Genomic DNA, 23,910 nt, shown 5'->3' on the forward strand with positions numbered 1-23,910 from the left:
ACCAATTGTTCCCCCCCCCACCCCCACTCAGGCTCAACCTCCAGCCCTGCTCTTTCAAAAGCCTTGTTCTATCAAAAACATTTCTCTGCTCTTAGGTTCCTCTCCTGACACTGTCTCCTTGCACTGCTGCCATTCATTTTTTTTAAAAAATGTCTCCCAGGCCCAGTCCCAGTCCCCTGGCCCCACTCCGGCTTGTTGTTTGGCTGTGCCTCTGGCTGCTCATCTTGACCCTGCACCCAATACTCATTCATTACACCCATACACACTACCCTTCCCCAAAATACTAACTACTCTTTCCACATTTACTCACTTCTACCAACCAACTTCTTACTTACCCACACCATTCACCCAAATTACTCACTTATCCACAGTACTCCCTATCCCAACTGCTCACTATCCTTCCCTACTTGTATGCTACTCCAGCTACCGTTATCCTCTCAAATGTTTTCCTCCCTAAAACAGTTTCCAGAAATAACATCCCCATCAAATACCATATTTTTTCATAGGACACCACACTCACTTCCTTAAATAATGCAATATCCTGCAACCTCCTGTTAGCAACGCAATGGGAAATGCACATATAGGGCTCGATATTACCAGGGCGGCGGGGGGGGTCTATTGGGCGTGTGGGTATCGCGCCCGGTGAAATCAGTCTGCCCCGCGCGCGATCGCAGGCTAATCGGATCCACTTACCCGGTCTTCCGGGTTCCCTGCTGCTGAGCTGCGCATGCACAGTAAGGTCTTTCAGCTGGAGGAGCTCTATTTAATGGGGCAGTCCTCCACTGACTGATGCTGCAGGAAATAGGAAAAAGTATGGCATCGAGCAGCCCAGGGGGAAGGCTGCTCCCAGGTTTAACGATGCCTCACTCCAGGTATCATTGGATGGGGTGAGGAGAAAGGGGAGGACAGAGATCTTCCCCCCGGCAGGTGGGAGGAAGCGGCCTGCCTCTGCCACCAAGGCCTGGCTCGAGGTGGCAGAGGAGGTCACCTGCACCACCAACATATCACCCACCTGCATACAGTGCAGGAGGCGCTGCAATGACCTAAGTAGGTCAGCCAAAGTGAGTACACTTACTCATTCCCCTACACTCCGTCTGCCGCATCACCACCCCCACCCCACATCTCCTTCTGCACAGCCAACGCTACTCTATCACATCACTCCTCATACCCACTCAAACCTCATCCTCATCTTACCTGCACTTACTCACCTCGCCAGTACTCATCCCGCCACTACCACTCAACCCAATCCTCATATAATCTCATGGATCTATCTCATACTCACCCTCTCATGCATCTCTTTCACTGTCAGCCTCACTCAACCTGCCACTACCTGTGCTGCAGCCACAGGGCATGCATCACATATGTGCAGTAGGAAGCGTAAGGCAAACGTGTCGTGAGCATGAAGGAGATGCACAAGGGTGTTTGAGGGTTTGTCATGGTTTTTACTTATATTTAATTTCTGAGCAATTCACATCACATATTATATTGGCACCACTACTGCCACGTCTTTGCGAATCTTGTCTGGTTTGTGCAATAATGCCCTTTCCTGAGGATCACAATGAGGACCTACACCTGATGCCACCCATTGTGTCACTGCAGAGTGGGTGTAGGTGTATTTGCAGGGCTCTTTTGTGCAGACGACTGAGAGACGTCGGCGATGTCCCCGGTGGCACCCTGGAAGGATGCGGAGGAGAAGTTGTTGAGGGCAGTGGTGACTTTGACAGCGACAGGTAAGAAGATGGTGCTCGGGCCAGCCGGGAGCAGCTCGGCATGAAGGAGGCTGCAGATGTCCACAACTACATGTCGAGTGACTCTGAGCCTCCGTGTGCACTGCTGCTCAGAGAGGTCCAGGAAGCTGAGCCTCGGTCTATGGACCCTGTGGCGGGGGTTGTGCCCTCTGCGACACATCTCTCTCTGCCTTTGCCCTCCCTCCTGCTGTGCAGGTGGATGTGTCACAGCACTGTGTTGTGGAGCTCCACGTGTCAGAGGTGGACGGCGTGGCTGGTGATGCTGTTCCTCCTCCGAGGTCATGACTGCAGCTACGGTGGCCCCCATCCGGAAGATGTACATCTGAGGGGGTCTGCAAGGTAGGTACATGTGTCTGGACCCCGGGGTAAGTGTGCAAGTTGGTGAATTTTATTGTTCGGAGGAGGATGGTGGAGGCCAAACTTTGTCCAAAGTGACAGAGTGGCCTCCTGCAATGAGTGAGGGTCTCCCCCCTCCGCCCCACCTGTCAAATGGACCTTTGCAGCTGCCACAGGCTGATGGCTGCAACACGTCCATTTCAACTGGGAGTGCTTCCCCCAGTACGGGAAACAGTCCCAGTTGTTTGTAAAATCCCACCCCTCCTGAAATATCTCCTTAATCAGATCCGTTAACGACCTGAAATATCAGAATAAATACTTTTAAGTGGCACCCCGCCGGCTTTAATTGCCTGCGGGAGTCCCACATGCGAGGGCTGCGTGCGCACGTCAGTGGGGAACCCGGAAGTGGCCGGGTTGGAGCCGGGCTCCCGACCCGCTCCGGGATTCCCCGATTTTCGGAGCCCTCCCCGCCAGGAACGCACCAGATAGCGGGTGCTAATATCGAGCCCATAGTCTTTATAATATTTTTTAAACCTAGTGTACATGATCTGAACTGAATGTCACCTAACCAGCAAATTACTAGCTGTATCAACTTCAGCTGTATTTCTGTTGTATTCCTCTAGAAATATAAAAGCACTGAAAAATGAAACAAACAATCTGCCACCTTGCACTGCATTTGGGTCACACTGGCTTTAGCAAGCTTTCGACCTCAATTATTTGGGCAGCAGCATTTTTTTTTGAAAATGTAACACTGACAGTATGATTGATTGCCCACTAACCAGACATCAAAGTTGGGTAAAATAATGTAAATTACACTAAAGAGAGTAAATTAATGGAGCACCTGTATTGTAATAGCTCAGTAAGTTACAATTAACATTGATTTGGAGGGGAAGATCCTGTTCTAGAAATCTGCTCGACTTGAGAAGATTACAAATGAGATAGTGAATGCCATATAATATACTTTATTTGGACCTTCAGCAGGCTTTTGACAAAATCCCATATGACTTTGACCCAGGATGTTAATACTCATCCAGGATCTGGTTGCAGTTGGTGTAAGTCTTATTTGCAAGGATGTTTTGAAGAGTGTTGCATGATACCTGGAGAGGTTTTTGGGAGGGGGTGCCAGTTGGAGTAGATAGGAACATGGGGGAGGTTAGAGAGATGAGATCCCAAAGAGGAAGGTGAGCTGCAGTTGTGTCGAAAGAGGCACCCACAGCAATATAAGTTGATGCTTTGGGAGAATCAGCATTTGAAGAGGATGTCAAAGAGAACAGAAGGAAACAAGCCATAGATCCATCCAGGAGGAACTCAATCCTAGGGTGGTGACAAGAAAAAAGGTCAACAGAGGAGTAGCAGCGGGTAGTAGGAGTGGGTTGAAGGAGCAACAGGGCATGATGTGGTGAGACAGGGAAGTGCTGATGAAAAGAAGGGGGCAGAGTGGAACTGGAAGGTGGCTGGCAGAGAAGGAGAGAAGCTCAGGTCCACATTTTTCTGGCCATGTTACAGACTAAATGAGTTTCCTTAAATCCTCCAATAGGAGGATCAGGGGAGGCAAAAAAACAATGCATGGAACTTATATTGGCAACACTTTTTTTTTGAGTCCATAATATTCCAGTTGAGAGATAGCCAACGGCAGTGCCAATGAGTAGATAAATCTAAAGGTTGTACATGGGAACGATAATTTCTGGTGGCGGGGAAAGCACCTCCACACAAGGAATCTGGCTTCCATCTGCATTCCTGAACAAAACTATTTAGTAAAACAGAAAATGGTGTTCTGGTAGTATCGTGCTACTGTTCATCTGAAAACAACGTTAAGTTCTGCAATAAAATCAGACAATTATTTGGGAAAATGATCTGAAATTGCAATCTAAAAAGATCTCATACAATTTTGGAAATACAACCCACTAGCACCAGTTACCTTCACATCATATACTGCCCAAAATGCATGGTGAAAATTTCAAAACTTTCCTCACACACCAAAGCCTGTAAACTTTGTTATGGTTAAAGTTCCAGTTACCTGTGAAACACAAGACGGAGGATTTTTGCCTTGGGCATTCCCGGCACTTGGTTGGAGTGCACATCAGGAAACCCAGCAGTCCCAGCCCATGATTTGTGGCCAACTAAAAATTAATTTCCCAAAGCAGAGAATCAACGACATTGTCATTACCAACAACAAGCATTTAAATAACACCTTTAATGTAAGGTGCTTCACAAACGGAGAGAGGGGGAGAGGGAGGAAGAGGTGACCGAAAGCCTAGTCAAAAAGATGGGTTTTCAGAATGCTTTTAAAGAGGGAGACATAAGTGGATAGGTTATAGGGGTTTAGGGAGGGAATTCCTAAGAGTGGGGCCTAAGCAGCTGTAATTCTGGGCAAAGGGGGAGAAGTGCATCGAAGGCCAGAGACAGAGGACTGATGGTTGCAGGAAGGGGGAATATAAGGCTGAAGAAGGTTGCAGAGATAGGACGGGGCAAGGCCATGGAAGGATTTGAAACATAGCTCTGAGTCGACTACACCACCAAATCTCTTCCCATTTAACGTTGGCAGCCATTAAACTTCCTCCCAAAAGTTCTAACCACATAAATGCATCTTCTAAAAGACACCTTTTGCTTAGCAGTCCTATATAGTCATTAAGGATTATTAGAAATACAATGATCCAGTCTGGGGCTGGGAAACAATACATTAAACTTGTTATTCGCTATGCAGAGACTGCTAAATGCAAGTAAATAGTCTCTGTGAGTGGGGCATAGCCAGATCTTGGTAGCAAGTATAAAGAAAACATTCCTGCGCAAAATGCATTTAAAAATAGTAATATCTGTATGCAGAAACCTCTTGAGCTGCCATATACAATTCAGTTTACATCCATTTTAGTTGGAATAGAAATATAGGGAATCATCCCAAAAGTGCACAGGATGTCCCTTTATACCTAATATTCAGTTTCAGTAGTCAGTGACCTTCCAGGATAAACATGGAATGAAAATATATCCTCCATGGGGATTGTTAAAGTGAAGGTATGAGAATGAAGTTGCTGGGTTAATAATTGGCATTGGCTATGCTTACAACTGAAAAAAATGGACAACATAAGTCCCAGGGATGTCACAGTTACAAGAAGAACTGGAATCTAAGAGAAGGCTGGTTTTAAGATGGAATTTGGAAAGCTCACCTCTCAGTAACTTCAAAACTACTGGTTTCATCACTTCAATGCTGATGTTGGCAGTAATGTTCTCTTGAGAGGCCTTAATTCTGGTATACAGCTGCTGTCCGAAAAGAAAAAAAGCAGAGCAAAGGGAACCAGCAGGGAGTGGGCTGCAAGGGAAATACGCTGAACACGTGCTGTAAGGTAACAACTACCTTCTCAAGGGAAAGGAAAGCACAGCAAAGCTTGTGAGTCTCCAGATGAACAGCTCCTTAATGGAGGGAGTAACGCTTGACCCTTGAGAAAGAGTTCAAGACTAAAAGAATTTTTGCTTTTGGAGATTTGAAGAAGGAAATGAAGTTCCGACTAATGAGGGAAGGGATGGGAGATCTGCCCAACGGAATCTCTATCAGAGTAAATACAGGGAATTTCAAGTCCTATAGGTGCCAGAATCTAATACTTATTTACGCCCCAAATAGCAACCATGGTTTTCCTGCTAGGAATTTTAAACAGTGAAATACCCTCAGAGATGGCATTTACCCATCTAAATAAAAGCCTGCAACTCTAACATCATCTACTGTTGTGCTGCATTTTGTTTTAAAATGCAGCACATCATGGCAAACACCGATCCTAAAACAAAATGGCCATAACAATCTACTTCACTGGAGTATGGAGTAAAACTCAAACAAAAAAGAACACAGCAAAACACGGTATAACACCAAGCCAGAAAAAAAATCCATCAGACACTGAGCGGGTTGCAAATTCAGTGGTTACCACTGAAGTTAAATACAAGAATCAAAATATTTGCAAGCTAGTACATATACAATTAGGTAAACCTGGTGTGTATGTAAGTGAACTGAAGGAAAATGTCTAGTCTAACATCTATATATGGATATCTGAAAAAGAAAACTTTGTGTTTACTGTATATTAACATTCTATTAGGAAGCAAGATATTTCAGATTTCAGTTCATTAGTTTTCTGAATAAAAGATTATTGATATAATAAAACTTACCTCCTTCACCAGGCACACTGTTGGAAAAGTCTGACTCTTGTGTTTTACACTTTTGTGCTTCACTGCATGTAGTGTTGCCCTTGGTCAGAGATAGTACTCGTGCAGCATGACAGATCAGTTTCTCTAGCGTGCAGAATGTCGGAGGAGGATTAAACAGCTGTTGTAGAGATCAGCTGCCCATCCACGTGAAGTAACTTAAAGCAGTATGGTTCACTGTGACTGCTGCTTCTATTGAAACTAGAAGCCCTTAAGCTCCCAATATTTTTCTTGCAATTTTTTCTGAATAAACTTACTTATTAACACTGCTTAGATAACAGCAGAGAAATGACAAGGATACCATATGAGTGCTTGGTCATAGCAAATTCAGATACAGTAAAATTCAACACACCAACTACGCAGCCACATTTGAAATTGAAATATTCCCACATTGCAAAAACTAAATGTAGGGGAAAGACTGTAAAGTGATGTTAGTGGAACTCCAGAGTCAGACATTTTCTGTAGTTCTACCTTAATAAGACATCATGAAATTATATTAAAATTATTCCAAAGTAGTAGGCTGTGAGCAGTACTCTCTATTTTTGGTCTTAGTGGAAAGTTAGATGAATATTTCACATCGGTATTTACGGTTGAGAAAGGCATGGATGTTAGGGAACTTGGGGAAATAAATAGTGATGTCTTGAGGAGTGTACATATTACAGAGAGGGAGGTGCTGGAAGTCTTAACGCGCATCAAGGTAGATAAATCTCCGGGACCTGATGAAATGTATCCCAGGACGTTATGGGAGGTTAGGGAGGAAATTGCGGGTCCCCTAGCAGAGATATTTGAATCATCCACCGCTACAGGTGAGGTGCCTGAAGACTGGAGGGTAGCAAACGTTGTGCCTTTGTTTAAGAAGGGCGGCAGGGAAAAGCCTGGGAACTACAGACTGGTGAGCCTGACATCTGTAGTGGGTAAGTTGTTAGAGGGTATTCTGAGAGACAGGATCTACAGGCATTTGGAGAGGCAGGGACTGATTAGGAACAGTCAGCATGGTTTTGTGAGAGGAAAATCATGTCTCACGAATTTGATTGAGTTTTTTGAAGGGGTAACCAAGAAGATAGATGAGGGCTGTGCAGTAGACGTGGTCTACATGGACTTCAGCAAAGCATTTGACAAGGTACCACATGGTAGGTTGTTACATAAGGTTAAATCTCACGGGATCCAAGGTGAGGTAGCCAATTGGATACAAAATTGGATTGACGACAGAAGACAGAGGGTGTTTGTGGAGGGTTGTGTTTCAAACTGGAGGCCTGTGACCAGCGATGTGCCTCAGGGATCGGTGCTGGGTCCGCTGTTATTTGTTATTTATATTAATGATTTGGATGAGAATTTAGGAGGCATGGTTAGTAAGTTTGCAGATGACACCAAGATTGGTGGCATTGTGGACAGTGAAGAAGGTTATCTAGGATTGCAACGGGATCTTGATAAATTGGACCAGTGGGCCGATGAATGGCAGATGGAGTTTAATTTAGATAAATGTGAGGTGATGCATTTTGGGAGATCGAATCGGGCCAGGACCGACTCCGTTAATGGTAGGGGAGAGTTATAGAACAAAGAGATCTAGGAGTACAGGTTCATAGCTCCTTGAAAGTGGAGTCACAGGTGGATAGGGTGGTGAAGAAGGCATTCAGCATGCTTGGTTTCATTGGTCAGAACATTGAATACAGGAGTTGGGATGTCTTGTTGAAGTTGTACAAGACATTAGTAAGGCCACACTTGGAATACTGTGTACAGTTCTGGTCACCCTATTATAGAAAGGATATTATGAAACTAGAAAGAGTGCAGAAAAGATTTACTAGGATGCTACCGGGACTTGATGGTTTGACTTATAGGGAGAGGTTGGATAGACTGAGACTTTTTTCCCTGGAGAGTAGGAGGTTTAGGGGTGATCTTATAGAAGTCTATAAAATAATGAGGGGCATAGATAAGGTAGATAGTCAAAATCTTTTCCCAAAGGTAGGGGAGTCTATAACGAGGGGGCATAGATTTAAAGTGAGAGGGGAGAGATACAAAAGGGTCCAGACGGGCAATTTTTTCACTCAAAGGGTGGTGAGTGTCTGGAACGAGCTGCCAGAGGCAGTAGTAGAGGCGGGTACAATTTTGTCTTTTAAAAAGCATTTGGACAGTTACATGGGTAAGATGGGTATAGAGGGATATGGGCCAAGTGCAGGCAATTGGGACTAGCTTAGTGGTATAAACTGGGCGACATGGACATGTTGGGCCGAAGGGCCTGCTTCCATGTTGTAAACTTCTATGATTCTAGATTACTGTCATACGAAACACTGGGAAAGGAAGGAGAGAAAGTAAGGGAATTCCAGTCAGCAGGTGTAGGAGGAATGAGGGATGGAACAACCAGCCATCTGGAGAGGAGAAATATAGCCAATTGTGGCTGTGGATGGGAAATAAGATTGGGGGATAGTGTAAAAGGGGAACTTAAGTGGGGAAAGAATAGTATTAGGGGGCCATATGCAGCAAAGGTGGGGGTTGGTTGGGAAAGCAATTGGCAACCAGTGGGTGGATTGAAAGAGGAAATTTAGCTAGTGGGGGAAGAGGTTGAAATCTTGTTTGTGGGGGGGGGTGGCCTAAAATTTTGCTTTGAGCCCTAGAAATAGTTTTGTGAAGCCCAGGCAACTCTATTATTTGCGCTTAGCTTTTCTATTTGTTGTTCTATGCTGTTAGAATCTTGTGAGCCAGGACAACTGAAAACGGGTATTTTTTTTTAAGCACGGATGTCTAATTGGTATTAGAAGTCCTATATCAAGACAGCAAGATTTATTAGTCTCAACAACTTGACAGGAACCCCGATTTAAACTTTATATGTGGCACCCAAGCTGCCTGAGCACACCAAGATGGCAAAAATGTTGAAAAACCTGCATTCGACTGCAAACTCTAGTCTCTTTTTAATACCTGTCAGCTTGAAGTGTCAGCCTTAGCTCAGTGGTAGCACTCTTGCCTGAGTTAGAAGGTCATGGTTTCAAGCCCCACTTCACAGACTTAAGCTCATAATTCAGGCTAACATTTCAGTGCAGTACTGAGGGTGTGCAGCACTGTCTGAAGTGGAGGTGGTGGACAGGATAGGGTGGAGAATGAGGTGAATGGGGGAGATAGAAGAGGGGACAGGGAGGAGAGGGGGATGAATTAGGAGGGGGACGAGGATCCTCCTGAGGAGGAGTGGGTGGAGAATGTTTGGATGATTGGTGCTGGAGAAGGGAACAGTTTACTAGGACCGATTTAAATGCTTTCTGGAGGAGGGGGCAATGGGTCAGGGATGATTTCCCTGCTCAGTGGGGAGGATGGTATTAGAGTGCACCAAGGCTGTGCTTTTGTTCCATGGAGGAGGGTGTTAACAGCGGGCCAGCAGCAATTTTTCTGATCAGTGCGGGTGAGAGGGGTAGGGTGGATCGACTTCTTGCCTTGCTCGCTGGGAAGGGGCAAGGACCCAAAATACTGCACGTGGTGGGAGAGGGAACAAAACATTGGTGAGTGTATACAGGGGAAGCAGGGATGAAGCTCTCATATTTTGCATGGAACAAGTAGATTTTATTTTCTTGGCTAATATAAAATATTGCTTAAGGCAGAAAGCAACATAAATAACACAGTGCCAGAACTACACAACTGAATAAACAAACATAAAAGAACACTTGATGGCTCACCCTTATCTAAGTGAGTAGGATGAGCCTGTTTTCTAGCACACAATTTGGGGAATCTTGGTTTGATTTTCGAGAGTTTCAAATGCAAATCAGTCTCAACATTCAAGCTGCTTTTATACTTGTTTTTGATGTAATTAAGTGAAGAAAATCCCACTTCACACAGTTAAGCTGAGGCAAAGTGGATGTATTTCAACATCTCTCGGACAACTTAGGGAACTTTTTTTGAATTGAAAGCCAGAACTGATCAAGAGCACGACTTCAAAATTGCCTCCGAAAACGAAGTCACCAGCACTATTGATCAGATTATATTAAACTCACAGCAATCTTGGCCTTTGCTATGAAGTCCTCTGAAAATAGATTTCAAACCCAAGCAAAATCCTACAATTCATTTGCCTCCCTTCCAGGAAAGTATTTGTTGAATTTTATGCAAAGCTGAGACAAATGCTCCACAATTACATCTTTAACTTATAGGACCGACATTTTACTGTCCATAATAACAGACGACAATGTTGGGAACTTACAATGTCTTGCAACACATAGCTACTTCACTGCGAAAGGTTTTGGCAAAGTTCTGTACTTTTTCATGTATGATGAAACTGTTACCTTGTTACCAGTTCTTACCTTGCAAAACAAAAGGTTGATATCATTCAGCCTGTCAATTATGCTGGCCAAATAGTCCTGAAAAACCTGGAAGCACTGGCTGAGGAAATGATGGTGAGGTGTTGATTCAGAGTCGGTCAAAAACATGCAGCATTCCTCCCCGAGTTCGAAGATTATTGCCAAATCTTTACAAGATAGCCTTCGAACTTCTTTGGTTAACTGCATTTATCCTTTCCGTTGAAAGAGCTTTTGTTTGAAAAAAATCTCGTGATTTATCTCCGCGGGCAGGATGTTTGGTTTCTAATTGACATCCTGAGCAAGAACTTCAGTACATTGCAGACGACGATTTTTGTCAGAACCAGTGAATGTAAATCCTAAGTCCACGTATGAAGGATCGTATTTTCTATTTTCTATTGCTCGGCAACTTTAGGTTTAAAAAAATGCTCCATTCCTTTGCAATTAATCGAACATCACAGTTACGTCAGCTATATAGCACGAGAGCTAGGGGACGCTGAGATATATATAAAACACTTCAATTTGAAAGGGCAGATCAGTGCTGATATCAATTCAGGCAAGGATTATCTGGACTGGTAGCAAACTATAATACTGGATGCCTGCAGCTACCAGCCATGCAGCCTCATCACCACCTTCCTGACTTGCTATGATAGAATGGCAATCAAAAGTTTGAATTCCTTGAAATTTTAAAGAAACTGAGCAAATTTAAGTTTACATTTAAAGAAAATCGATGTAGCCTCACATCGGGAAATCTCAGCTTTAAATTCCCCCGATTTCTTTAAATGGAGGTTTGACCTATCAGAGTTGCTTCTGGTGCACGGTAACCAGTTATTATACACCAGAAGCAGCTTTGATTGGTCCAATTTCTGCTTCTAGAAATTATCAGAAATTCAAGCATCCCATGCTATGCGAAGATCACACGCTGCGAGACTGCATCTGTTAGTACTTTTTCTTTGAATTTAAACTTAAATTTGCTCTGTTTCTTTTAAATTTAAATAAATTAAATTTTTGATGCACCTCCTGTGGTTATGCGTGGTTGCATCGATGCCTCTCATCTCGTCCAGCCTGTGCTCCTCGCATCCCCCTGATATCTGTGTCACCCCCTTCCCAGTTGGGAACACCTGATCTAGGCTGACACTTAAGCGGAGTATTGAGTCAGTGCTACACTGTTGGAGGCGTCAACTTTTATATGAGACGCTGAATCGAGGTCGTCTTTTTAAAAAAAATTCGTTCATGGGATGTGGGCGTTGCTGGCAATGCCAATATTTATTGCCCATCCCTAAATGCCCTTGAGAAGGTGGTGATGAGCCACCACCTTGAACTGCTGCAGTCCGTCTGCTCTATTAGATGGGCCTAAAAGATCCTATGGCACTATTCGACCAGAGGAGTTGTGTCAGAGTCCTGGCCAACATTTATTCATTAACTAACACTAGTAAAACAGATTATCTGGTCATTTTCCTCATTGCTGTTTGTGGGAGCTTGCTGTATGCAAACTGGCTGCCGCGTTTCCTTACAACAGTGACTACATTTCAAAAGTGCTTCATTGGCTGTGAAGCTCTTTGGGACGTCCTAAAGATGTGAAAGGTGCTATATAGATACATGTTCTTTTTGTTCACTTAGAAATATCAGCTGCTAAAGGGGAGGAGGAAAATAAGTCATTTGATGTGAATTTTCACATTAATGTAACAGAGATCATGGGCTCGATTTTACCGGCGGGTTTCGTGTGCATTTCCAGCGGGGGGGGGCCCGAAAATCCCGATATCCAGGCACGTGACCGGATCGCACCGCGATCCCGCCCACTTCCGGGTTCCCCGATGACGTGCGGGGGTGCGTGCGTAGCCCCCGCTGGTGGGAATCCCGCAGGCAATTAAAGCCAGCGGGATGCCACTTGAGTGTATTTATTTTGCTTGTTCAGGTCATTAACTGACCTGATTAAGGGACTGTGTGTGATTTTGGAGAAACATGGGACTGTTTCACACACTGGGGGAAACAGTCCGAGTTGAACTGGACGTGTTGCAGCTGTCAGCCTGTGGCAGCTGCAAAGGTCCATTTGACAGGTCGGGGGGGGGGGGGGGAACCCTCACCCATTGCAGGAGGCCGCTCTGTCACTTGGGACGAAGTGTGGCCTCCACCACCCCCCTCCTGACGGTCAAAGTCACCAACCTGCACACTCACCCCGGGGTCCGGAGACATGTGCCTACCTTGCGGACCCCCTCAGATGTACATATTGCGGATGGGGGCCGTCGTAGCTGCAGTCATGACCCCCTCGGAGGGCGAACAGCATCACCAGCCTCGCCATCCACCTCTGACACGTGGAGCTCCACAACAGAGTGCTGTGACACATCCACCTGTACAGCAGGAGGGAGGGCTACCGCAGAGAGAGACGCGTCGCAGAGGGCACTACCCTCGCCACAGGGTCCACAGACCGAGGCGCAGCTCCCCGGACCTCTCAGAGCAGCAGTGCACACGGAGGCGCAGATTCACTCGACATGTAATCGTGGACATCTGCAGCCTCTTTCATGCCGAGCTGCTCCTGGCTGGCCCCAGCACCATCTGCTTACCTGTCGCTGCCAAAGTCACCACTGCCCTCCACAACTTCTCCTCCGCATCCTTCCAGGGTGCAGCCGGGTACACCGCCGATGTCTCTCAATCGTCTGCGCAGAAGAGTCCTGCAAATATACCTGCACCTACTCTGCAGTGACACAATGGGTGGCATCAGTGGTGGGTCCTCATAGTGATACCCAGGAGCGGGCATTATTGCACAAAACAGACAGGATTCGCGGAGACATGGCTATGGTGGTGCCAATATAATGTGTGATGTGAGTTGTTCTGAAATTCAATATAGGTAACACCCATGACAAACCCTCAAACACCCTTGTGCATCCCCTTCATGCTCACGACACGTTTGCCTTACGCTGCCTACTGCACATATGTGATGCATGCCCTGTGGCTGCAGCACAGGTGGTGGCAAGTTGAGTGAGGCTGGCCGTGAGGGAGATGCACGAGAGGGTGTGTATGGGATAGAGCCATGAGATTATATGAGGATTGGGTTGCGTGTTAGTGGCGGGGTGAGTACTCGCGAGGTGAGTAGGTGCAGGTAAGATGAGGATGGGGTTTGAGTGGGTATGAGGGGTGATGTGACAGAGTGGTGTTGGCGGTGCCGAAGGAGATGTGGGGTGGGGGCAGTGTTGTGGCAGACGGTGTGTAGGGGAAAGACTACGTGTTCTCACTGTGGCTGACCTACTGCGGTCATTGGAGCGCCTCCTGCACTGTATGCAGGTGGGCGATATGTTGGTGGTGCAGGTGACCTCCTCTGCCACCTCGAGCCAGGCCTTCTTGGTGGCAGAGGCAGGCCGCTTCCTCCAGCCCGCCGGGTGGAAGAGCTCTGTCCTCCCCCTCCTCCTCACCCCATCTGATGATACCTGGGGTGAGGCATCATTAAACTGGGAGCAGCCTTCCCCCTGGGCTGCTCCATGCTGTAATGTGTTCTATTGGTTGCAGCATCTGTCAGTGGAGGACTGCCCCTTTAACTAGACAGCCTCCAGCTGACAGATCGTACTGCGCATGCGCAGCCCGCCCGACGCGCAGACCAGCAGCGCGGAGCCCGGAAGAGCAGGTAAGTGGCTCCAATTAGTGGTTTGCCTGCTACGATCGCGCGGGCAACCCACTAATTTCACCGAGCGTGTTGACCACGCTCCCGAAACCCAACCCGCCGGAAACCCGCAGGCCTGGTAAAATCGGGCCCCATGAAGCTGTTGTTGGATGTGGTTTTGTATCATAGTCCAGAACATGTTCCATGGAGAAGGGGCATTTTTATTTATGCAAAGCTAAGGTGTTAAAAGGATAACGCCATTCTGATTTCAATAAACCATATACTTTAAGCACTTTGGTGAACTCTGTGCACTGCAACATATTTTCAACTGATTTAAGAATATAGTTTTGATTATTCACATGCGCAGTTCAGCTACCAGCAATAAAAACACATAGTGGACATAGGACAATCATTTTAATAATAAAACCAGCAGATTGCCCATGTCATGGATCACTGTGAGTTGAAGGATACACTGTTCTATAACAATTGGGACTTTATGTTATGTACAGTATATCATCAGGCCACTGATTTACAATCACCAAGTCAAATTTTGTTTTTATTGCAAGGTATTCTTCTTAGTGTTTTGTGGACCTGTTGTAGCATTGCTCATGGGCAGAATTAAGAAAGACATAGATTATTTAAGGATTAACAAGAGATGGGAAGAGCAAGAGAGGAGGGGAAAATGAGTGGGACGATTTATTGTTAAAGGTGCTATATAAGTGCAAGTTGTTGATTAGCTGAAGAACCACCACACGTGCAGCATCAGTAGTCTTGCCAGACGAGTGTAAGGAAGCATGGTGAATTCAAAGTTATTGAGACTAATTAAGCAGGTGGATTTTTATGTCGATAAAGGTATGGTAGTGCATTTCGGAACAGAAACATAGAAGTATAGAGGTATTCATCAGCAAAAGGAAAGGATCCAAGCATGTATTATTGGCTGGCTATTCACTGAAAACATCCAGTCAACCTGAAACCATTAACAACAAGGCTAATTAAGTGTCAGAATGCATTTTTCAGGCATTTTATAAGTTGTTCCAACCTTGTACAGACCAATCAGTGAGGCCACATTTGAAATACAGCATGCAATTTTGGGCATTACAACTTTCAAAAAGAGGGGTTTGGAGAAAAGCTACAAAGATGTTTTCATTGGAGAAAATAGGAAAACAGAGCCCTTAAAACATTTAGAAGCAATAGAAGTGGTAATTCCAAGGTTGGGCATCCCTAGCGCCTGCAGGGAATGCTGGCTGGGAAAATGCTGACAGTGTCAAATTTTCCATTTATTTTAATTAATGGATGGAAAAATCAAGCACTGCGGACCCACGATTTCCCAGCCAGCACTTCTTGAGAGCGCCATTTTGTGCTGGAGGGGGCCAAAAGACGAATGAGCCCTACCGATGTACGCAGGCTAATTAGTTTGGACTGTGGGCATAGAAGTACAGGATAAAAGAACACCATTAAAAATCACATTAAATCTAGACTTGAGATCAAATGAAAAAAAGATTTTCCCCCACCTAACAGTGGATACGTGTATCAGGATTCCAAGCAAAAGCAGTTAATGCTTTGTTAATTAACTCCTTTTGTAAAAAAAGGGCTCTGCATAATTCCTGGTTACAATCACAATAAAAGACAAGTATAGACGGAGATGATCACATCTACTGGAACATAATGGTTCGTGAACCGCTGCTATTATGAAAACAACATGGGGTGATTTTAGGAGGCAAATGCAGGTGCGTTGGGGGTTCCAAAAATCGCGCAAATCCCGTTCGAGTTCGGAAGCCGGCTCCAACCCGCTAGCTTCCGAGTTTCCCAGGGACCCACCTGTGTGCGCACGGGCGACCCAAAACCGGAAGTCCTGCTGGCAATTAAAGCCGGTGGAATGACAGTTAAAGTGCCAAATGTACCTCATTGAGGTACTTAAGGCATTTTACCTGTGACAGATGAAGTGATTAGAAAGATTTTTTAAACTTACCTGGGGGGCTTGCCCACCGCTTCTGATTCACGCCTGGTGAAACCATGCGTGAAGGGCTGGATCAGGGAGAAAGAAACTAAATAAATTAAATAAAAAAACATGCAATGAAGTGAAAACACTAAATGCACCTACCTTTGAAACCTGCTCCGATGTCCCCCGCTCCAACGTCCCCGTCTTCACCCTCCCGATGCCACCCCCCTCCCATGGTCTTCCAGTCCAGGGCCGGATGACATCTGGCTCTCTCTCTTGCCCGCACCACCCCCCCCACACTTCGCGTTGCGGCTCCTGATGGCAGCCAGCCTGTCAATCAGGCTAGCTGCTGGCCGCATAACCTGGAGAGGAGATTAACCACTATCAATCAACGTGCGATCACGTCGGAAACAGTAAGTTTGGTTCATTCAGGTTTGCCACGCGCCCAATCGCCCCCCCACCCCACCAATAATATTGGGGCACATGTCCCTGTTAAGCAACCAGTCAAACAAAAAATCAACATTGGTGGGATCACGACATGGGGACATTGCTCAAATGATCTTTCCATTCCGCACAAATCTCACTTTCATGCTTCTTCCTGTTTGCCACCTAAGCTTGCTTACCCTTGTGGTTTGCCACAGGTGATGTAATGAAAATTACCAGAGTGCTCAATATTAAAAGAACACAGAAAATTTCAAACAAAACCATGCATCAGAACCCTGCTTTTTAAATGTTCAATAAAGCTTCAATATAATTTATGTTTGTATCATCACAGATTATAAAACTGAAAAGCAGAAAACAACCAAGAACCGCAATACAACTATCCAGTTATTCAAACAAGTATGGCAATGGCAACACCAAACTCATTCTAGAAACTTCATATGTTTATGAACGTTCACGTATTACACTAATTTCCGCAATATTACACCGAATTAACATGTTTTCTATCAGTCGCCTCAAGAGCTTAATAAGGTATAAGATGAACAATATCTACATCAAACTCATTTCAGAAATAGTAAAAGTCATGAAGTAAAATTTATAGCAGTAGAATGAAAGCTTTTTGCAAGATTGCTCAATAAGTAGTAAAAAGCATAGCAAATATACAAGGAGTTATAGAACTGGACTGGCAATCCAGACAGGCATCCCATCATTGCGAGGTGCGAAAATGAACTCAATAAATCTGGTAATTTGTGGGCTAGCTGTTAGATTGTCATAAAGACCTAACTGGATTATTGATGTCTTCCAACCTGACTCCTGTAGTTGACTCTTAGTACCCAAGGAAGTGACCCCCTCCAGCATTACCAGAGAACAAAAGAAGAAAAAATTAGATACTGCTTCAGGTTAGGGTAGCAAAAGATAGAGACAAAAAACATACATCAAATCATCTCCCCATGATATTCAACGGTGTTACCATTGCCGAATCCCCCACCATCAACATCCTGGGGGTCACCATTGACCAGAAACTTAAATGGACCAGCCACATAAATACTGTGGCTACAAGAGCAAGTTAGAGGCTGGGTATTCTGCAGCGAGTGACTCAGCTCCTGACTCCCCAAAGCCTTTCCACCATCTACAAGGCACAAGTCAGGAGTGTGATGGAATACTCTCCACTTGCCTGGATGAGTGCAGTTCCAACGACACAAGAAGCTCGACACCATCCAGGCAAAGCAGCCTGCTTGATTGCCACCCCATCCACCACCCTAAACATTCACTCCCTTCACCACCGGCGCACCGTGGTTGCAGTGTGTACCATCTGCAGGATGCACTGCAGCAACTCGCCAAAGTTTCTTCGACAGCACCTCACAAACCCGCGAACTCTACCACCTAGAAGGACAAGGGCAGCAGGCACATGAGAACACCACCAACTGCACGTTCCCCTCCAAGTCACACACCATCCTGACTTGGAAATATATCGCCGTTACTTCATCGTCGCTGGATCAAAATCCTGGAACTCCCTACCTAACAGCATTGTGGGAGAACCTTCACCACATGTACTGCAGTGGTTCAAGAAGGTGGCTCACCATCACCTTCTCAACGGCAATTAGAGGTGGGTAATAAATGCGACGCCCACATCCCATGAACAAATAAAAAAAATGAGGTTATAGTTCCAGCTGTGCTGGCGTGAACTTAACAACAATAAACTTATGTTCTTATAGAAATTTACAAGCAGTGTGAAAAAAGCACACAAGGATGGAACCCCAATTAGTAGTTTCTCACACACAATTTTCATAAGCTTAATTCAGATTTGCAATGCTACTTACTTCATCAGAGGCAGAGCGCAGACATTGAACAGCAGCCTGTTTCTTCATTTCCTCAAGACTCAGATCTGAACACTTTTTTTTTCCTTTTCCCCATTTCTTGGTGGTTCCTTTCTCCCAGCCCAAGAAGATGTCATTTTCCTGTTTCATAAAATTGGAGTGGGACTATTAGTATACAGAAAACCTACCATATCACAATTCAAAATGCAGCTTAATGAATATTGGATTTAATAAAATTTTAAAAACTTTAGCCGTTAACAAAAGCTACTAAATATGGACAGGATTATGTGTTGCACAATTGGGGTTGCATAATACCACATGTAAGTTATCAGGGAAGCTACTGAAGCAGATTGTACAAATGGGCTTAAAAGACAAGAAGATGCATGTCTGAAAAAGAGGGCAGTGTTGTCATAAAAGATTTTAATGAAGCACAATGGTGGGCACCTGAAGTTATTGTATTGTGACTATTTGAACTGTGAAAAACACCCACCAGTACAATTTAGAGATTTTATATTGTGACCAATATATTTGAGCTGAGATGAAGCACTAATTATTACAGGTTTGTCATTGTAACTAATATTGGTAATGATTTATGAGTATTATAATAACATTGAGGCATATTGGCACAAGTGTCATTTATCTCATAGCGTACTGGTACCAAGTTGCTAATTAAGCCTGGTGTATAAGATTGCAGAGGATAAAGCAACATGGTTAGAAGGTGAGTTTGAGATCATAGTTTTAGTTTCATGTTTACACAGAATTTTTTTTTAAATGTTTCTATAATTAGCTCTGGCTGTCAAAATGTGGTTTTCATTTTAGGTTTATAGAAATGTTAAATTTTATTTTAGTTTCTATTAACAAAATTCTATTTAATTTTTAGTCTTAGTTTAGACCCATTGAATGCTGGTAAAACAAACAATAAAGCCAGAGTAAAGTGTCTTAATGCATATTTATGCACTATGTAATTACCTAATAGTTAATCTCAGTAACTAAATGCATAGGTCAATTACATCATTTTTAGTTTTGGCTGTTAAATTTTTTCTTTTGTATTTTTTTTTCGTTAAGGATACTTGGCTTTCATAAAAAAAAACTTTGGTTGAGATCAAAAAGGGACAGTTGTTGGCCCAAATGACGGGTTCCTAATATTTCCCGTGTTTCCTATTTAATCATGGGATTCAAATTACACGATAAGTAACATCAGCAATACTGAAACAGCATTGGCTGAATACTTTTAGATATTACGGTGCCACCACTTTACAAGATTTCGAAGACCATACAATTTACAGAATGGATAATTATGAATGATTAAAAGATAGTAATGTAATGGAGGAATTAAGTTACAAGTTACAAAAACTGTAAGAAAAAATGGCATGGTTTGGGTCATTGATTTTGTTTCCCCCATCAATGTTCGCCCAATCGTTAATAAGAGATAGGATTCAAGAAGGCCAATCTGCACAAGTTAGTTTTTCCATCCTCCAGTAATAGATACATTTACTTCTGTGTGAAGCAATAGCCAGGCTAAGGACTGGAAAAATGTGATCAATAGAGTGATTAAAAGGATGCTCTGGGATTGAAATCCACAGCCAACACAGGAACTAAAGGAATTGTACCTTGAACAAGTTGTAATTTTTAATCTGAAGCATTCGGGTACTGCAATATAATGAATATGGTACTTCACTAGCAACCCAGAGGGCAGGAGTTCAAATCCTACCATGCTGTGAAATTAAATTCAATAGATCTGGTAAATCGTAGGCTAAGGTGTATACACAGCCACCATCTGGAACAGTGGCTGTAAATAAAGAACTTACACAGATCAAATGTATTTTACTGCATCATTTAAATATTTTAATTAAACAAATATATACTTCATTAACCTTCACTTTTTCCAGTATTTGTCATGATTTGTTCAGTTTAGAAGATGCATGAACTAAAAATTTTAAAACCAAACTAGGATTGCTCATGAATCATAGATTCATACAGCACAGGAGGCCATTTGGCCCATCGTGCCTGTGGCAGCTCTTTTGAAAGAGCTATCCAATTAGTCCCACTTCCCTGCTCTTCCCCCATAGACTTGCAAATGTTTCCTTTTCAAAAATATATAAGCAATTCCCTTTTGAAAGTTATTATTGAATCGGCTTCCACCACCATTCCATGGAAGTGCATTCCAGATCATAACAGCATGCTGCGTTAAAAAATTCTCATCTCCCCTCTGGTTCTTTTGCCAACTGTCTTGAATCTGTGTCCTCTGCCAAGTGCAACTACAAAGTTCACAGTAATGAGGAATTTTAACCAACAAAATTTCAACTGGGAACACCCAAGTGGTCTAGAATCTGAGCTAGTAAATGCAACATACGACTACTTTCTGTGCCGGTGGGTTAAGGATGCCACAAGAGGCAACTCACATTTTGAGTTGATAATGACAAGTGACCGTGATAGGGTACAGGGAACAGAAGTAGTGCCTTCAGTTAGTGATAGCGACTACAACATGACTATATTTGGTAAGATTTGGCATTAACACAAACCAATATGTAGATATACAACTTTTAAAAGGCAACTTCAAAAGGAATGAGTGGACAATTTACTCCCTTAAAAACGCTTGATTTAGAACAAAGTAAATATCTTCCATTGACAACATAGGGCAATTAATACTCAGGACCAGTAATGATTAAACAAACATGATCCTAAATAGATTGAGAACAGCATACAAAGTGAAATAAGTGAAAAAACAAATTCTACAAAGTCTGTATTGAGAAAGGTAAACAGGGAACTAAAAATTAACATAGCTGTAGGATTAAACACAACATTAAAGAAATTCTTCTAGCATAAGAGGGTTATCAAAGAAGAATTGAGATCCATTAATGGTGCAAATGGGGTTGAAACCACAATCAATCAAAAACCCACCTCTTTGACCAAGCTTTTGGTCACCCCTCCTAATATATATCCTTTTTTTTGCCTTGCCATCCATTTTTTCCTTGCACCTCTGAGAAAAACTGGGATTTTTTTTTCCTACATTAAAGGCACTATATAAAATGCAAGCTGTTGTTGTTATTGTTATTAAATAATTACTTCTGGGAAGCATTCACTAGAGAAGGCAACTAGCAGCATGCCATCCATCATAGGATATTCCATTACTAAATTTTATGACTTTAATATATCATCACTTTTATGATCTCAAGGGTCAGATGGTATACAACTGAGGTGTTAACTTGAGTTAGGGATGCAACCTACAAGTGTGTCATGATGGAGGCCCTAAATATTTTGAGGAAGTGGTTTCTCAAATGGATGTTGGAAAACCCTATTACGTAGTGTACCTGGACTTCCAGAAAGCCTTTGATAAAGGTCCTGCATGAAAAGCTGCTACATAGATTTAAGGCAGTGAGCATCCTGAGTAAAAACTGAAACTGGATAAGGAATTGCACTTCACTCCTTTTAATTCAAAGTCACAATTCAAATTATCCGTTAATTTGAATTTTTTGAGCACAGAAAAGGTAAGTGTTATTTTACTTAAGTTGCTTAATTTGAATTACTGGATAATTCGAATTTTCTCTGCCAAAAAAAAAATGACTTTGAAATAACACAAGGAGACTGCAACCGAAAGAAATGTCATTAGGAGAGTAATGTTGGGCCACGGAGATGTACAGAGTGGATTGCCCCAGGGATCCATGCTTTGGCCTCTCCGCTGGTTCTAATTTATATAAATGAATTGGACTCAGAATTACAACACCAATTGGTCACATTTGCAGATCATATGAAGTTAGGAGGGCAAGAGAGTCTGGTGAAGCAACCAAGGAACTACAGAAGGACCGAGACAAAATTTTCAAGTGGACAGAACTATGGCAAATGGAATTCAATGCAGATAAATGCAAGGTGCAATGGAAGAGAAAAAGAAAACATGGGGGACATTTTTTCTCAATGAACGAGGTCAAACTGGCTAAGGAAAGGGCTGAAAGGTAGTGAGAGTGATAACAGACTCAACATTTACCCTGTCCAATCATTGCAAAGTAGCAATCAACAAAGCACATCAGTTGAATGCAAATCTGAGGGCACCATGCTGAAGCTACATCGTGCTCTGGTCTGGCCCCACCCTTCAGTACTGCATCCATTTCTGGTGACAGAAGCACAAGGGAAACATTGAAGCCCTGGAAGTGGTGCAGGAAAGGACCATGATTTTGATCCTTAACGTCAGAGAACTGAGTTCTCAGAAAAGACTCGTCAACAAAGAGGGGCAAATAAGAAGGGATTGTACAGGAGATATACTAAGTGGGATAGACAAGGTTAATTCAGAGCAGTATTTCAAGTTAAACCATTACTGTTGATACAAACTAATGAAAGGCAACTTCGGGACATTTCTTCATGCAAAGAGTGATCAATACCTGGAATGATCTTGAATAGGTTAGTGAAGACAAAAACACATATCATTCCAGAAACAGCTGGACAGTTGGCTGGGAGTAGGAGGGTGGGGGGGAAACTGCAGGTTTCAATGGAGGAATGAGCTAGATGGGCCAAATGGCCTCACTCATCTGTACTTGTGTGTTATATTTATACTTCAACTGTTTCAGAGTAATAAAGCTACCGACATGAGCCACCTCTTGTCAGTGGTGAGCTCAGACCATCACTGGTGCAAAACTGGAAGCAGGCAACCCACCTTGAATGTGCATGGCCTGGGGGAAAGAAATATATTTTCTCACAAAATATTGTTTCTTTACTGTAAAATTGAAACCCAATCATCATGGAGACATTTAAGCTTTTGAGTTTTGCATTAGATGTTCGATTTGGGTTCAGCATCTTTGATCACTTCTGTAGGTGGATCTCACACCCCATACAAATCCGTCTTTACCTGCTCAATATTTGGTAAACAAATGGCGAGATCCAGGGGTCAAATAGAGAACTCATGCCGCTATATTTTGGCTTATTGGATTGTGCCATGTGCTAAAACATGATTCTCCTATCTTCAGTAGTCGGGTTGAATATACACTCTGTTAGACTGAGGATCAAGCTATAAACCAGACAATTTATTTCCCATAGAAGGGGTAAATAAACAGTATTCAATATAAACAGTACACTATAAATTTTGTTATCCTTGATATGTCAAAATAAGAGTTATCCTTCAACATAAAACTGAACCTTGAAACATGGTCACTCATTTTTTAAATGCAAAAACATTACCCATAGAACAAAATCTCTCTTTCTTATGGACTCTTAAAGCCCATATTTGGAAGCTCGAGGCCACAGAGCTGCCCTTCAAAAGGGACTACAAATAATAATTGGCCCTGCGCATCTCCCTGCCTGACCCTTGTCTTCATCCCAGAGCTGTCACTGAAAACCATGACCCCAAGATGTTTGGAATTGAATGGAATGGTCTGATTGATTGATCTCTGCAAAGAATTTTGAATTACCTGCAATGGCTGGTAATAAACACATTATTGAGCTAACTATCAAGGATACTATTTGTCAAAGTACTACCGATAACTCTGCATTCGATCAAGATTACCATATTGAAATCCCATTTGTTTAACAGGAAACAAAATTCAGACATACATTAATGCCTTTGGCCTGCCAGATTATAAGGTATATTCCTAGACCGTAG

At 43.4% G+C, this 23,910-nt stretch overlaps 1 protein-coding gene across 2 annotated transcripts in view; it reads right to left on the reverse strand.

The window, feature by feature from the left end:
• kiaa0232 (KIAA0232 ortholog) overlaps window positions 1-23,910 on the reverse strand; it is a 122,002-nt gene that overhangs the window by 39,943 nt on the left and 58,149 nt on the right. For both annotated transcript variants that reach the window (XM_067994323.1, XM_067994322.1), the window contains exon 3: window positions 18,327-18,464. In XM_067994323.1, the coding sequence (XP_067850424.1) occupies window positions 18,327-18,464 (138 nt within the window). The remainder of the gene's footprint in view (window positions 1-18,326; window positions 18,465-23,910) is intronic.

The sequence above is a fragment of the Heptranchias perlo genome, chromosome 1 (assembly GCF_035084215.1).
Source record: "Heptranchias perlo isolate sHepPer1 chromosome 1, sHepPer1.hap1, whole genome shotgun sequence".
In the NCBI taxonomy this organism is placed as follows: domain Eukaryota; kingdom Metazoa; phylum Chordata; class Chondrichthyes; order Hexanchiformes; family Hexanchidae; genus Heptranchias; species Heptranchias perlo.